The sequence below is a fragment of the Lycium ferocissimum genome, unplaced genomic scaffold (genome assembly GCF_029784015.1).
Source record: "Lycium ferocissimum isolate CSIRO_LF1 unplaced genomic scaffold, AGI_CSIRO_Lferr_CH_V1 ctg15085, whole genome shotgun sequence".
NCBI lineage: Eukaryota > Viridiplantae > Streptophyta > Magnoliopsida > Solanales > Solanaceae > Lycium > Lycium ferocissimum.
Window position 1 is genome coordinate 1 of NW_026715818.1, and position 12,625 is coordinate 12,625.

The 12,625-nt window shown below is 38.7% G+C and overlaps 2 protein-coding genes across 2 annotated transcripts; both read left to right on the forward strand.

Annotated features, from left to right (window-relative positions):
* Positions 1-10,566: 10,566 nt before the first annotated feature.
* On the forward strand, positions 10,567-11,505 carry LOC132042406 (uncharacterized). Its single transcript, XM_059432952.1, has 3 exons — positions 10,567-10,896; positions 11,008-11,278; positions 11,429-11,505. Exons 1-3 carry the CDS (start codon positions 10,567-10,569, stop codon positions 11,503-11,505), a joined length of 678 nt encoding a protein of 225 aa, XP_059288935.1.
* Positions 11,506-11,751: 246 nt separating this feature from the next.
* On the forward strand, positions 11,752-12,263 carry LOC132042407 (uncharacterized). Its single transcript, XM_059432953.1, has 2 exons — positions 11,752-12,130; positions 12,214-12,263. The coding sequence occupies exons 1-2, from the start codon at positions 11,752-11,754 to the stop codon at positions 12,261-12,263; spliced, it is 429 nt and encodes a 142-aa protein (XP_059288936.1).
* Positions 12,264-12,625: the final 362 nt, after the last annotated feature.

Below are 12,625 nucleotides of genomic sequence, written 5' to 3' on the forward strand. Positions count from 1 at the left end.
TTTGTTTTTCCCTGCTTCAACAACGGTAGATAGACGAGTAAATTTTTGCCTTGTCTCCAACCCAGGAAACAATAGTAGAGAAGTCCCATCATCAATCGACCCAAAAACATTCTCCTCCTCTGCATCAATCGGGGGGTCATGAAGTTGACCACCCTGGTTACCAGGTGCTGCATGTTGATTTGGCATAACCATGATCAACTGGTTCACAAGGAATAGCAAACAAGGTGTGATGAAATAAGAAAACAACTTCAATTAAAGCAAACACTATTTAGTAATTTCAAAATCGTATTCCCCAGCAACGATGCCAAAATTTGATATGCTCAAAATACACCTTTTATTAGCGTAAAGCAGACGATGTCAAATATAGTAACCCCACAAGGTTGGGGTCGAATCCCACAGGGAATATGGTGTGAAAAGGTTACTAAAATCATAGAATACTTTATTTAGGTCTAATGTCTTATTCCGTCGAGTTTGTAGAAAGTTGGTTGTTGATGATTAATTGCTAACTAATTGCTTTAGATTGTAATATATGGTAAAAGAAACCAAGATTGTGTCCCCGTCAAATAAAGTGTATGATCATGGGTATTGATCTTGATATGCTTCTAATGGATCGTTATATGAACGCACTTAACTTCTATGTGAATCTCTACTATTTTCCAATAAATAAAGATTATTTCTTTCTAAGATTTTTCCCAAATATAAGAAAGTTGATATGAAGAACGGTTAATTATGCCAAGTAAATTCCTTTTACTCCTAAGTGAATTTATTAAACAAGGGTTAACGCCTTGAGTTCTTGTTACTAGTTCTTATCAAACCCTAATTATTTTCCCAAATCATGGTTTATGGCGTTAGCTAATGTTTACAACCACTAATTATTAATGAATAATGAAGAACGAGTAAACCCTAACAATTCATTATGCATATATCAATCACAATTCCCAATCACAAAATACCCATCTTTGGGTTCACAACCTTAGTAAGGGTGTTTAGTTACTCATGACAAAGAACAAAGAATCAAAGATTGAAGAATTCATAATTGCTTACTTTTGATGATAAGAGAAATTAATAATACTTGAATTGATGCTTGAAAGCTCCAAAATAAAGGAATATTCAATGCTCTAAGTCAAGAGTCAGAGTATAGCAGTTGATCCTAAATAAAACCCTACATTGGACTATTTATAGGTTTCTAAAACCTAAAATTATAAAATTTGCACTCAAGTCCCCGACGGCAACTTATACAGTCCGTATAACATTACACGGACCATATAAAGTTGTACGGCCACCAATCTTCAATTCTTCAGAGAAAAACACAAGCCGGTTTACACGGTCCGTATAAACTTACAAGGCTCATATAACTCGATCGTAATACTCCCTCTTCAGATGCATCTTTATGTCTTGCTTAAGATCCTTTAACGTGACCAACTATACGGCTCGTATAAAATTATACGGTCCGTATAAGTCACTCGTATCTCCACATGATCAAGTTCAACACTCTGTTTGATTCTTCTTCTTCAATACGGCCAAAGACATGATCTTTATAACTTTGTACGGACTGTGAAAGTCTACTTTTGTGCAACTTCAATATTTTTTGTTCTTTTCATCCTTAGCTCCATGATTTACCTGAAACACAACAAAAACACATCAAAACGACACATACTTACTCAAAAACAAGTAAAACTTCTCGTAAAAAAGTATCGAATGTGCCATAATTTCACGGCACGTCAGTGATTAAGATAAAGAAATTCATATACCAATTGGAATCGACTAGATACCAATTCGAATGAAGTAGCATGAGGAAATGAAAAATTGGAAGTTTCCTAAATGTCCTATAGCCTCTCGCAGATAAGTACAGAGCTCATCGTACCGATCCACAAGATTTTACTAGACGTGCTCTTGTACTTATAGATCGGGTAACCTAGGGCTCTGATACCAACTTGTCACGACCCAAATCACTGATCGTGCGGGCACCTACCCTTTTCCTACCTGGTAGGCGAACCCGTCCCTTAAAGATTCATCCAACAATATAAATAATAAATAAGAGCAACAAAAGGCTAAAATCATAGATAGATAGTAATGCGGAATACAAAAACTACCTAAACGAACTGTCCGAATAGTACAAGAGCTACAAATACAAGTCTCAAATATATAGGTCTATCTCAGGATATGAAATAAAGACAGTAGGATAGAAGAGTCCCTGGACAGCGGATTGGGACATGGCTCACCTTGGAAACTCCAACCGACCGCTCGGGGAACTCACCCCCGAGGGCACAGCTGAATTCGTAGTAAACTTTGCACTCGAAAAAAATGCAACAAGGTAGCATCGTACAACAACACGTACTGGTAGGTATCATAGGCCGACAACAATTAGCTAACATATATAAAAGAAAGAAACTGAAAGATAGGCATATAAGCAGTCAAATATACAGTTACTAAGCACATCCACGTAAGACTTGCAATAATGTGAACCACACTAGATCTCAGTAGTCTACAATCATAACCTAGGCAGAAACCTCTAGTCCTTGAATCCATCAAGTCTCTAGGTAAGAGATTAACAAGCACGCAACATCTCAAAGATGGAATTGGTAACCCACAAGGGTAAACCGTGTATTTCAAAGATGGAATTGGTAACCCAATGTTCTAGAAGTTCAATTGCTCTCAAATTACTAATCTATCTCAAGTATTGATCAGTTTCATCATTCAAATTGAAACCCCCAATTTTAGGCATAAACCCTAACTTCCCATATTTTAATTTCTCAACAAGAATGGGAGATTCAAGCCTATCGGTTACTAATTCATGAAAGTCCCTGCTTAGATTAGTCAAATCCGTCAATTAATCTCATATTGGAAGACTAAAATTCAAATAACAAAGTAAAGGTCAAAACTCATCTTCTTCCTTTAGTTCTCTAGATTTCCTACCATAGGTTCAAGCTTAGGAAAGGTAAAATAAAGGAAACCAAGGTTAGAGTGTCATGACCCAAATAGCCATTAGTGGCACCCAAACTAAGTCTCATAGTGTGCGAACCATTCCCTTACCCAATTATCAAACCATTTTAAACATTTATAAATCGATAACCAAAATTAAAGCATAAAACTGTCCAGTCATGCCATATATAAATAAAATGCGAAATTCTAACTATTACAACCCCAAAGATTCGAAAGTCATCGTACAAAGACTCTAAAACATAACTGTCTAACGAATGAACACTATCTAAAATAATCATAAATGTCTGAAATGAAATAGATATCCAAAATAGGAAAGATCTTCAGGCGGCCTGGCATGGATAGGAGCTAACCCTCAAATTTGTTGAAAACTGGCCTCACGCTAGATATGAGGTCTCAAAGATGCCTCTGGATCATAATCTACACTCAAAAGAATGCAACAAGGTAGTATCAGTACAAAACACTATGTACCGGTAGATATCATAAGCCGACTAAGATTAGTATCATGCATGCAATCACAAAATCGATAAAATAGACAGATAGGCACAACAGCGCATAACCACATAAAACTATCAACAGGAATCATCTAACACTGAAATATCAGCCAACACAGGAATAAGATAAGTCCACATAATTAGAAATCAATAAGAGTAACTCAACCCATGTAATCACCAACACAACCGTAAATCACTATTTATCTCAACTTTGTCACATATTCGTACAAACACGCTAAATGGTAATGTTTGAACCATTAGCTATGAGTCTGATGCAATGCAATAAATAATAGAAGTATCTCACTTGCGTACACACATGCAAGATGGTATTGTTTTCCCTAGATAGTCATGAGTCCGATGCAAAGCAATAAATAATAGAAGTATCTCAACCATGTACATACATGCTAAATGGTATTATTTTCCCTAGAGAGTCATGACCTGCAAGGTACTCATGGTGTCTATGTACCACTAACTCCGAAACTGACCTCGAATCACGAGCCCATAACTAGGCCACATCCTCACCCCCGGTCAAATGTGTCTTTTCATAATTACAATATCTTTCTCATTACAATGTATTTCCATTCCACAATTAATAAGGAAAGTGAAAAATCAATAAATCAATATCAAGGAACACAAGTCACCATGTCACACGTCATATCAAGACTCAAGAATCAATTCATCAATAACATGAATAAGGGATTACTCCAAAATCAACAAGATGAGTATTTATGAACTCGTTCTTTATCATTTCATAATTGTTAATCACATAATCAGTCAACCAATATCAAAGAAAGGAATTTCCAACAACACTTTATGTCTGAAGCCCTAATCATGCTTCTCCTATCAATTTCATAACATATACACTCAACTAATCAAAGTCTAACTCAAGTAGACCGTAACCTACCGGAAAGCGTAAACAGGGACAACGCAATCATTCCATGCTTTCCCCTTTCGCAAAGCTTTCGAATATACAAAATCTAGAAATATAGCACTACATGAGTATTCGAATCATCTACTCAATCAAACAATAATTGGGGTAGAGAACTCAACTACTTCTACCTTTTTTCAAATGGGTGAACTACCACTAAACGTGAATTCATACTAATATCCCTCCTAATAATCATATTCTATCCATTCATGAGTTTTCTAATCGTTTCAACCCTTTTACAAGTAGTTTTTATGCTAAAGTTACCATCTTTATGAAACCCTCAGTCTCAATCAACAAGTTCCACTTTTAATAGTCAAGTTCTCATCCTAGAAAGTGATAATCTCTACTCCTAGATGATTAATAAGAAATAAAATCGATAACCCATTCATTAAACAAGGGTTTCTTAAGTTCTAGGGTTTTATCCCTTTCATGCACCATTAAAGAGCCTTCACTAAATCATGAAATCTAACATAATGATGGAATGAACAAAGTAAAGGGTTGAGACTTATCTCTCAAGAGTGTTTTAGCCCTAGCCTAAGAATTTCGCCAAAGCAGTTCTTGGAAACTATTTTGGAGTGGTTTGGGGAATGGGTTCGAAATAAAGAAAATATAAAACACGGATTCTGTATCACGTTGACTGCCGGTCGATGCTCTCGCTATAGCAAGAACCCTCCCACTATGGCGGACCTTATTAAATCCCCGGCTCCCGTGGCGGGAAGCCTGGCGCCCGAACGATAGACCCGCTATAGCGGTCCCTCACCCGCTGCAGCGGTCTACTCTGATCAGTAGTTTAATTTTTCCCCCAGTTTTTCACCCAAATATCCCGGTACCAATTCGAGGCCCTACAGACGCAAATAAATTATGCACGCATATATAAAAACACACTACAGAATGTAACACTCTGTAAATCCGGGTTAAGTGTGAAAGCGTCTTGGAGAAGCGGGACTCCACTGTTCTTGTTAACGTAAAATACGGCCAAAGAATACGGCCCGTATTTTGAAATATGGCCCGTATTCCTTAGGCGTATTTCACCCGCCTCCCTATGGGGTCCACTATTTTTGTTAATGTAAAATATGGCCACAGAATACGGCCCGTATTTCTGGGCGTATTTCACCCGCCTCCAGCCGTGTGTATATATAGCGGGTTCAGTTAATTTTATCATTTATTCACATTCTCATAAACCCTAAGGACGAAAATCTTTCCTCCAAGTCTTCAAACATTAAGGTAAGAACATCTTTAACATTATTAATAAATCCTAGCATCAAACCCATGATTCTTAACATGATTCTTGAATGAAAAACTTTGGGTTGCAAGGTAATCTTTCTCAAAGTGACTCAAGCTAGGGTTTTGGGTGTTCTTCATCGTAAAAGTGAATTGTTGAATTACGTAAGGCTTAATTAAGGTATGTCTCTTTTCAAAACCCTATTTTGGATGTGTGTCTCTTTTGAAAACCCCATTTTTGATGTGTGTCTTTTTTGAAAACCCTATTTTGGATGTATGTCTCTTTTGAAAACCCTATTTTGGATGTATCTCTCCTTTTCAAATGTTCTTTGTTGAATAAAAGGGTGAACTTTTCATACTTTGAAACACTATTTCATGCTTTGATTGTGGTTGGTATGCGTGAGGAGACAAGCCCACATTAAACCTTGATTGTATTATACTCTATACTTGTATAAGTAATTCAAATCGTTTTCCTCTATAAAAAATGATCATTAATAATGGCTAATGGTTGGTAATGGTGTTTTATGATGAACTATGACAATTGAACCTTGTTAAAGGAAGTGGAAACGTTTCCAAGATTATCAATGAAATGATGTATCTTTGTAATGACATGATGAACTTATATGTTAATTGATGATGTGACTACCTTGAGATAAATTGTGATTCGGCTTCTATGCTATGAACTTTATTATTGTGTTTGGCTTAGCTACTCAGGAGGAAGGGTAGTCACTATGGATCCTACTGTGGTAATGCCAAGCCGTTCGGGAGGAAGAGTGGCCACCGCGGGTTCGCTACCCGAGTGCGGTTTATGCGTAGCTATTTGGGAGAAAGGATAGCCACTAGGAGTCTAATATTCCGCTGTGGTGCGCAGTTATGTTTAGGGAACCTCAAAGGTCATCCCTTCGCTGCGATTCATTCTTGGGCCTGTATTGGAATGTGCGACACCTTTATCTATTTATGAAAGTATTACTGATGACAATTTGACAAATTGAAAGGACAGAACCGAAAGTTGTAAACTTGATAAAAAGGGGTTTTATTTCGTTTTGACAAGCTTGTTGAACCAAGTTGAGTAACTGCTTACTAATGATTTCACATGGTTTCCAGAACTAATTTTTTTGCTTATTATTGTATCTAATTTGTATATGTCATAATGTCCCCGAGGCACTCACTGAGTACGAAATACTCAGGCATACCATTGTTGTTTTTTATGGTATGTTACGTAACGAAGAAAAGCAGGTTCGTGGAGACTAAAGCACTAGGAGAACTTGTTGTTGTTGTTGATTTGGTGAGCCTATATGCTCATTCGGGGGTCATCCTCTATTTATTCATTCCATTTATCTATATTTGTTTTTAAAGGGTGCGTCCGATGCATTGAAGATCATTCTTTAGTCTTAGAAGCTCTAGATTTTACATTCATCCTGTGGGTAGTTGAAGAGTTGTTGGGTAACTCTTTGGGCACTTGTTATGTTTTGATTAAGTTTTATAATATTAAAGAATTCCGATGATTTAAATCATATATCATGATTTGATTGTAATTATTTTATAAATTGTTGGAGGTGAATATTGAACCTGGTGGATTCAAGTGTTGTTATTGCATCTTTTAGGTTCTTCCGATGTAGTTCATGAGGCGGATACCAGTCACGTCTTGGGTGGGTTTTGCAGCGTGACAAGCTTGGTATCAGAGCCTAAGTTTAGATATGTCCTAGGTTTACTGTCGGTGTCTGTGAAGCTATGTGTAGTGGAGTTTTCCTTGTACATCCTGATCACCTGCAGACCAAGAAACTCCCGGGACATTTATAGGTGTTTCCTATTCTTCGTGATTCTAGATAGTGTTGTAGAGCTTGAAGTCCTTTTAGGATAATTATAATTCGCTCGTTAATTCCTGCCTTGCAGAAATGGCCCTAACTCAATCCAAAACTGGTAACTCAGGATGCGCCACAGGAACTCGAAATCTAGTGGAAGCAAATACTAGTAATGGGAACAACCCTGGGAATCATGTGCCACCTCAAGCACCTTTGCTCCGGCCGCTATTCTTCTTTGCGGGTGTGCCTGAGATTGGGTTTATGCAGATAGCGATCCAAATGCTAACTGCATTAGTTACAGCCCAGCATCAGTGTGGAGGTATGGAACCTCATGGTAGAAGTAGGCTTAAGCAGTTTCTGGATTTAAAGTCAGCAGAGTTCTTTGGGTCACGAGAGTCAGATGACCCCCAACACTTTATGGATGAGACTTTCAAGGCACCGAGGGCAATGAATGCCGAGGGTTTTGAAGCTGTAAGGTTCGCGTCATATCAGTTGAAAGACGTTGCTCACGCTTGGTTTGAGGTGTGGGAGTCTGAAAGAGGTAATAATGTTGCACCTTCTACTTAGGCTGAATTTGAGGAGACATTTAAGGAGAGGTTTCTGTCTGATTAAAAGAGGTTTTCTATGGCTACCAAGTTCGAGAAACTTGAGCAAGGTACAAAATCTATTTGTGAATACAACTTGGAGTTCACCCGTCTATCAAAATATGCCTTTGTACATGATTCCGACTGAGAAGCATAAGTTGACTCGTTTTGTATGTGGGTTGGTCCCACGAATAAAGTCTGCATGTCTTTGCTATTTCTATGTCTCCTACTTGCACTTTCTCATCATTAGTTGAGTTTCTTTGAGCAACAAGAGAATTGGAAGAACGAGGAGAGGGGGGGAGCGAGATCAAAACAAGAAGGCTCGATCTGCGGGTGGCTTTAGTGGTAATGTTAGTGAAGGACAAAGGAAAGGGTACTCGACATTAACCTAGTCAAGCGCTTATTCTAACGCCAGTGTGCCTTCTGGTAAACAAGGGCAGCGAACTTAAAATAATCAAAGCAGATTTTCTCAGAGTAGTAATCGACTAGCTGTGTGGGAGGATCGTATTTGTCATCACTGTGGAATTAGAGGCCACATTAAGAGAGAATTTTAGAAATGGCTGCGCGAGATAGCTAATATGTCCAATCAGAAGAATGATTCACCTATTTCTACTTTTGTTAAGAATTTGCCTGCTAGCAATGCTACTAATAATCAGAATGCTTGTGGCAACGGTAAAGGAAAGGAAGTTGCTAACACTTCTAATGGAGGAAAAACTTGACTTTACGGGTTGACTCGTAGGGAGGCAATTGAAGCCTCTGATGCTGTGGTTACATGTATTCTTACTATTTGCTCATTTGATGCGTATTCGTTGATCGATCCGAGTTCAAATTTATCTTATGTAGCCCCATATTTTGCTCTCGATTTTGGTATGGAACCTAAACTGCTGTTGGAACCCTTTGTTGTCGATACACCTTCCGGTGTTCCTATTATCGCTTCTAGGGTCTATAAAAATTGTGTTGCTGTGATTAAGGGTCATGAGACTATGGCTGATTTAAATTAACTTGAGATGGTGGATTTTGATGTGATTATGGGGATGGATTGGTTGTCCGCCTATTATGCTAATATGGATTGTCGTCATAAGTTAGTTCGTTTCGCCTTTTCCGATGAGCCTGTTATTGTGTGGGAGGATGAAATTGCTAAGCTAAAGGGTAGATTTATTTCCTATCTTAAGGCTCATAAGATGATTACTAAAGGGTGTATTTACCATTTGGTTGCTGTTAATGATACAAAAGTCGTAGTACCTGAATTCGCATCTGTTCCCATAGTTAGTGATTATCTCAAAGTGTTTTCCGAAGATCTTCCTGGTATTTCTCCTGATAAAGTCATTGATTTTGGGATTGATGTTATTCTCGACACCCAATAAATTTCCATTCCTCCATATCGTATGGCTCCAGTGGAGCTAAAGGAATTAAAAGACCAATTAAAGGACTTGTTGGATAAAGGTTTCATCCGACTAAGTTCCTCACCTTAGGGTGTTCCGGTCTTTTTGTTAGGAAGAAAGATGGTTTCTTTAGGATGTGTGTTGACTATCGCCGGCTTAATAAGGTGACAATTAAGAATAAATATCCTTTGCCCAGGATAGATGATCTATTTGACCAACTTCAGGGTGCTAAGTTCTTCTCGAAGATTGACTTAAGGTCTGGGTATCACCAATTAAAAATAAAGGAGCAGGATATTCCGAAAACAGCATTCCGTACTCGTTATGGGCACTTCGAGTTTCTAGTCATGTCCTTTGGGTTGACTAATGTGCCTACTGGATTTATGGACTTAATGAATCATGTGTTTAAACCTTATCTGGATTGTTTCATCATTGTTTTCATTGACGATATTTTGGTGTATTCAAAGAGTCATGAGGATCGTGAAATCATTTGAGAATAACCCTGAAAACACTTGAGGAGAATGAGCTTTATGCAAAATTCTCTAATCATGAATTATGGCTTAATTCTGTGGCTTTCTTAGGCCATGTGGTGTCTGGCGACGGCATTAAGGTTGACCCTCAGAAAATTTCAGCAGTGAAGGATTGGCCTAGACCCACGAGTGTGACTGATATTCGTAGTTTCTTGGGTTTGGCTAATTATTACAGAAAGTTTGTGGAAGGCTTTTCATCAATAGCCTCACCTTAGACTAAGTTGATGCAAAAGCCTGCTAAGTTTTAGTGGTCTGAAGCTTGTGAAAAGAGTTTCCAGGAGCTTAAGGCATGGTTGACTTTGGCTCTTATTTTGACTTTACCCTCTGGGTCCGGTGGCTATGTGGTGTATTGTGATACCTATAGGATTGGGATGGGTTGTGTGTTGATGTAGAATGGTAAGGTGATTGCTTATGCGTCGCGATAGTTGAAAAGCATGAGAAGAATTACCCGACTCATAACTTGGAGTTAGTTGCTGTGGTATTTGCTTTGAAGATTTGGCGTCACTACTTGTATGATAAGCATTATGATGTTTTCACTGATCACAAGAGTCTACAATATATTTTCAAGCAGCGAGAGTTGAATCTCAGACAAAGGAGATAGTTGAAGTTATTGAAAGACTACGACTTGAACATCTTGTGTCATCCGGGTAAGGCTAATGTGGTTGCTGATGCTCTGAGTAGAAAGTCTATGGGCACGTTGGCATATCTACGTGCACATGACATGCCTATGGGAAGGGAAATTCTAAGACTTGCTAGTCTTGGTGTCAGACTTGATGAAACCGAAGAGGGTGAGTTAGTAGGAATCCCGCTAGCACGGTTCGACATTGTGGAAAGGATCAAGTCCAAGCTGTATGACAATGAACTTTTGATGAAACTGCGGGATGGAGTAGAATGGGGTGAGTACACTTCAGTTGGGACAGGTGATAGTGTCCTACGGTTGCAAGGGCAGTTATGTGTTCCTGATGTTGACGGACTTCGACAAGAATTGATGGTAGAGGCACATAGTTCTAAATACTCTGTGCATCCGGGGTCCACCAAGATGTACAAGGATTTGAAACAACACTATTGGTGAAAGATCATGAAGGTTGATATTTCTAACTTTGTGGCTAAGTGTTTGAACTGTCAACAGGTTAAGGCTGATCATCGAAGGCCTGGGGGCTTGGCTCAAAATATCGAGATTCCGCATTGGAAGTGGGAGGTGATCAATATGGATTTCGTTGTAGGTCTACCCCGCACAAAGGCCAAGTCTGATTCGATTTGGGTGATCGTGGATAGACTTACAATATATTCCCATTTTCTCCCTGGGAAGACGTCATATATCGCGATGGAATATGCCAAGTTATATCTAAAGGAGATAGTTATATTGCATGGGATTCTGACATCCATCATATCTGACAGAGGTACGCAATTCTTCGGTCATTTTTGGAAATCCTTTCAGGAAGGTTTGGGAACTAGAGTGAAATTGAGCACTGCCTTTCATCCTCAAACTGACGGGCAGGCAGAGAGAACTATTCAGACTTTGGAAGATATGCTGTGAGCCTGTGTTATAGATTTCGGAGGAAATTGGGATGAACATTTACCTCTTGTGGAATTCGCGTACAACAACAGTTATCAAGCGAGTATTTAGATGGCTCTTTATGAGGCTCTTTATGGGAGGCGTTGTTGATCTCCAAATGGTTGGTTTGAACCAACTGAAGTAGAATTGTTGGGTCCTGACTCAGTTCATGAGGCAATCGAGAAAGTTAATCTTATTGTACAACGACTCAAGACAGCTTAGAGTAGATAAAAGTCTTATACGGATATGAGGTGACGTGAGGTTGAGTTTTTTGTTGGTAACAAGTTATTCTTGAAAGTGTCGCCGATGAAGAGAGTAATGCGGTTTGGTAAAAAGGGCAAGCTTAGTCCTCGTTTCATTGGCCCTTATGAGATTGTTAGGAAAGTTAGGACGGTGGCTTATGAGTTGAAGTTACCACCTGATATGGCCATGGTGCATCCTGTGTTTCACATTTCGATGTTGAGGTTGTCCAAACCTGATCCTTCCCATGTATTGAACCATGAAGAGATTGAAATTAATGAAAGGTTATCTTATGAAGAAGAACCTATTCAGATTCTAGATCATCAAGTTAGAAGGTTGAGAACAAAAGTTGTAGCTTCAGTTAAAGTCCTATGGCAAAACCATGATACCGAAGAAGCAACTTGGGTAGCAGAGGAGGACATGAAGAAAAGATATCCTCACTTGTTCCCTATTGCAGGTATGAGTTAAAGTTTCTAGATATTCTTACGCGAATCGTTTACGTTTGTTTGAAACAACTTGTGGTTAGTGAATCCTTGGCAGGCTACGATTCTCATTTGAGGATGAATGATCTTGAGGGGGGGAGAATGTAACACTCTGTAAATCCGAGTTAAGTGTGAAAGCATCTTGGAGAAGCGGGACTCCACTGTTCTTGTTAACGTAAAATACGGCCAAAGAATACGGCCCTTATTTTGAAATACTGCCCATATTCCTAGGGTGTATTCCACCCGCCTCCCTATGGGGTCCACTGTTCTGTTAATGTAAAATACGGCCATAGAATACGGCACGTATTTTGAAATAGGCCCGTATTTCAGGGCGTATTTCACCCACCTCCAGCCGTGTGTATATAGAGCGGGTTCAGTTAATTTTATCATTTATTCATATTATTAATCAATCCTAGCATTAAACCTATGATTCTTGAATGAAAAACCTAGGGTTGCAAGGTAATCTTTCT

What these genes read in the sequence shown, in the direction of transcription:
- LOC132042406 (XM_059432952.1), top strand. Translation starts at nt 10,567, where the DNA reads ATGGGCACGTTGGCATATCTACGTGCACATGACATGCCTATGGGAAGG. An exon ending in CACATAGTTCTAAATACTCT is followed by an intron (nt 10,897 to 11,007) that starts GTGCATCCGGGG and finishes AACTGTCAACAG; the next exon opens with GTTAAGGCTGATCATCGAAG. An exon ending in ATCCATCATATCTGACAGAG is followed by an intron (nt 11,279 to 11,428) that starts GTACGCAATTCT and finishes CCTGTGTTATAG; the next exon opens with ATTTCGGAGGAAATTGGGAT.
- LOC132042407 (XM_059432953.1), top strand. Translation starts at nt 11,752, where the DNA reads ATGCGGTTTGGTAAAAAGGGCAAGCTTAGTCCTCGTTTCATTGGCCCT. An exon ending in TCACTTGTTCCCTATTGCAG is followed by an intron (nt 12,131 to 12,213) that starts GTATGAGTTAAA and finishes AATCCTTGGCAG; the next exon opens with GCTACGATTCTCATTTGAGG.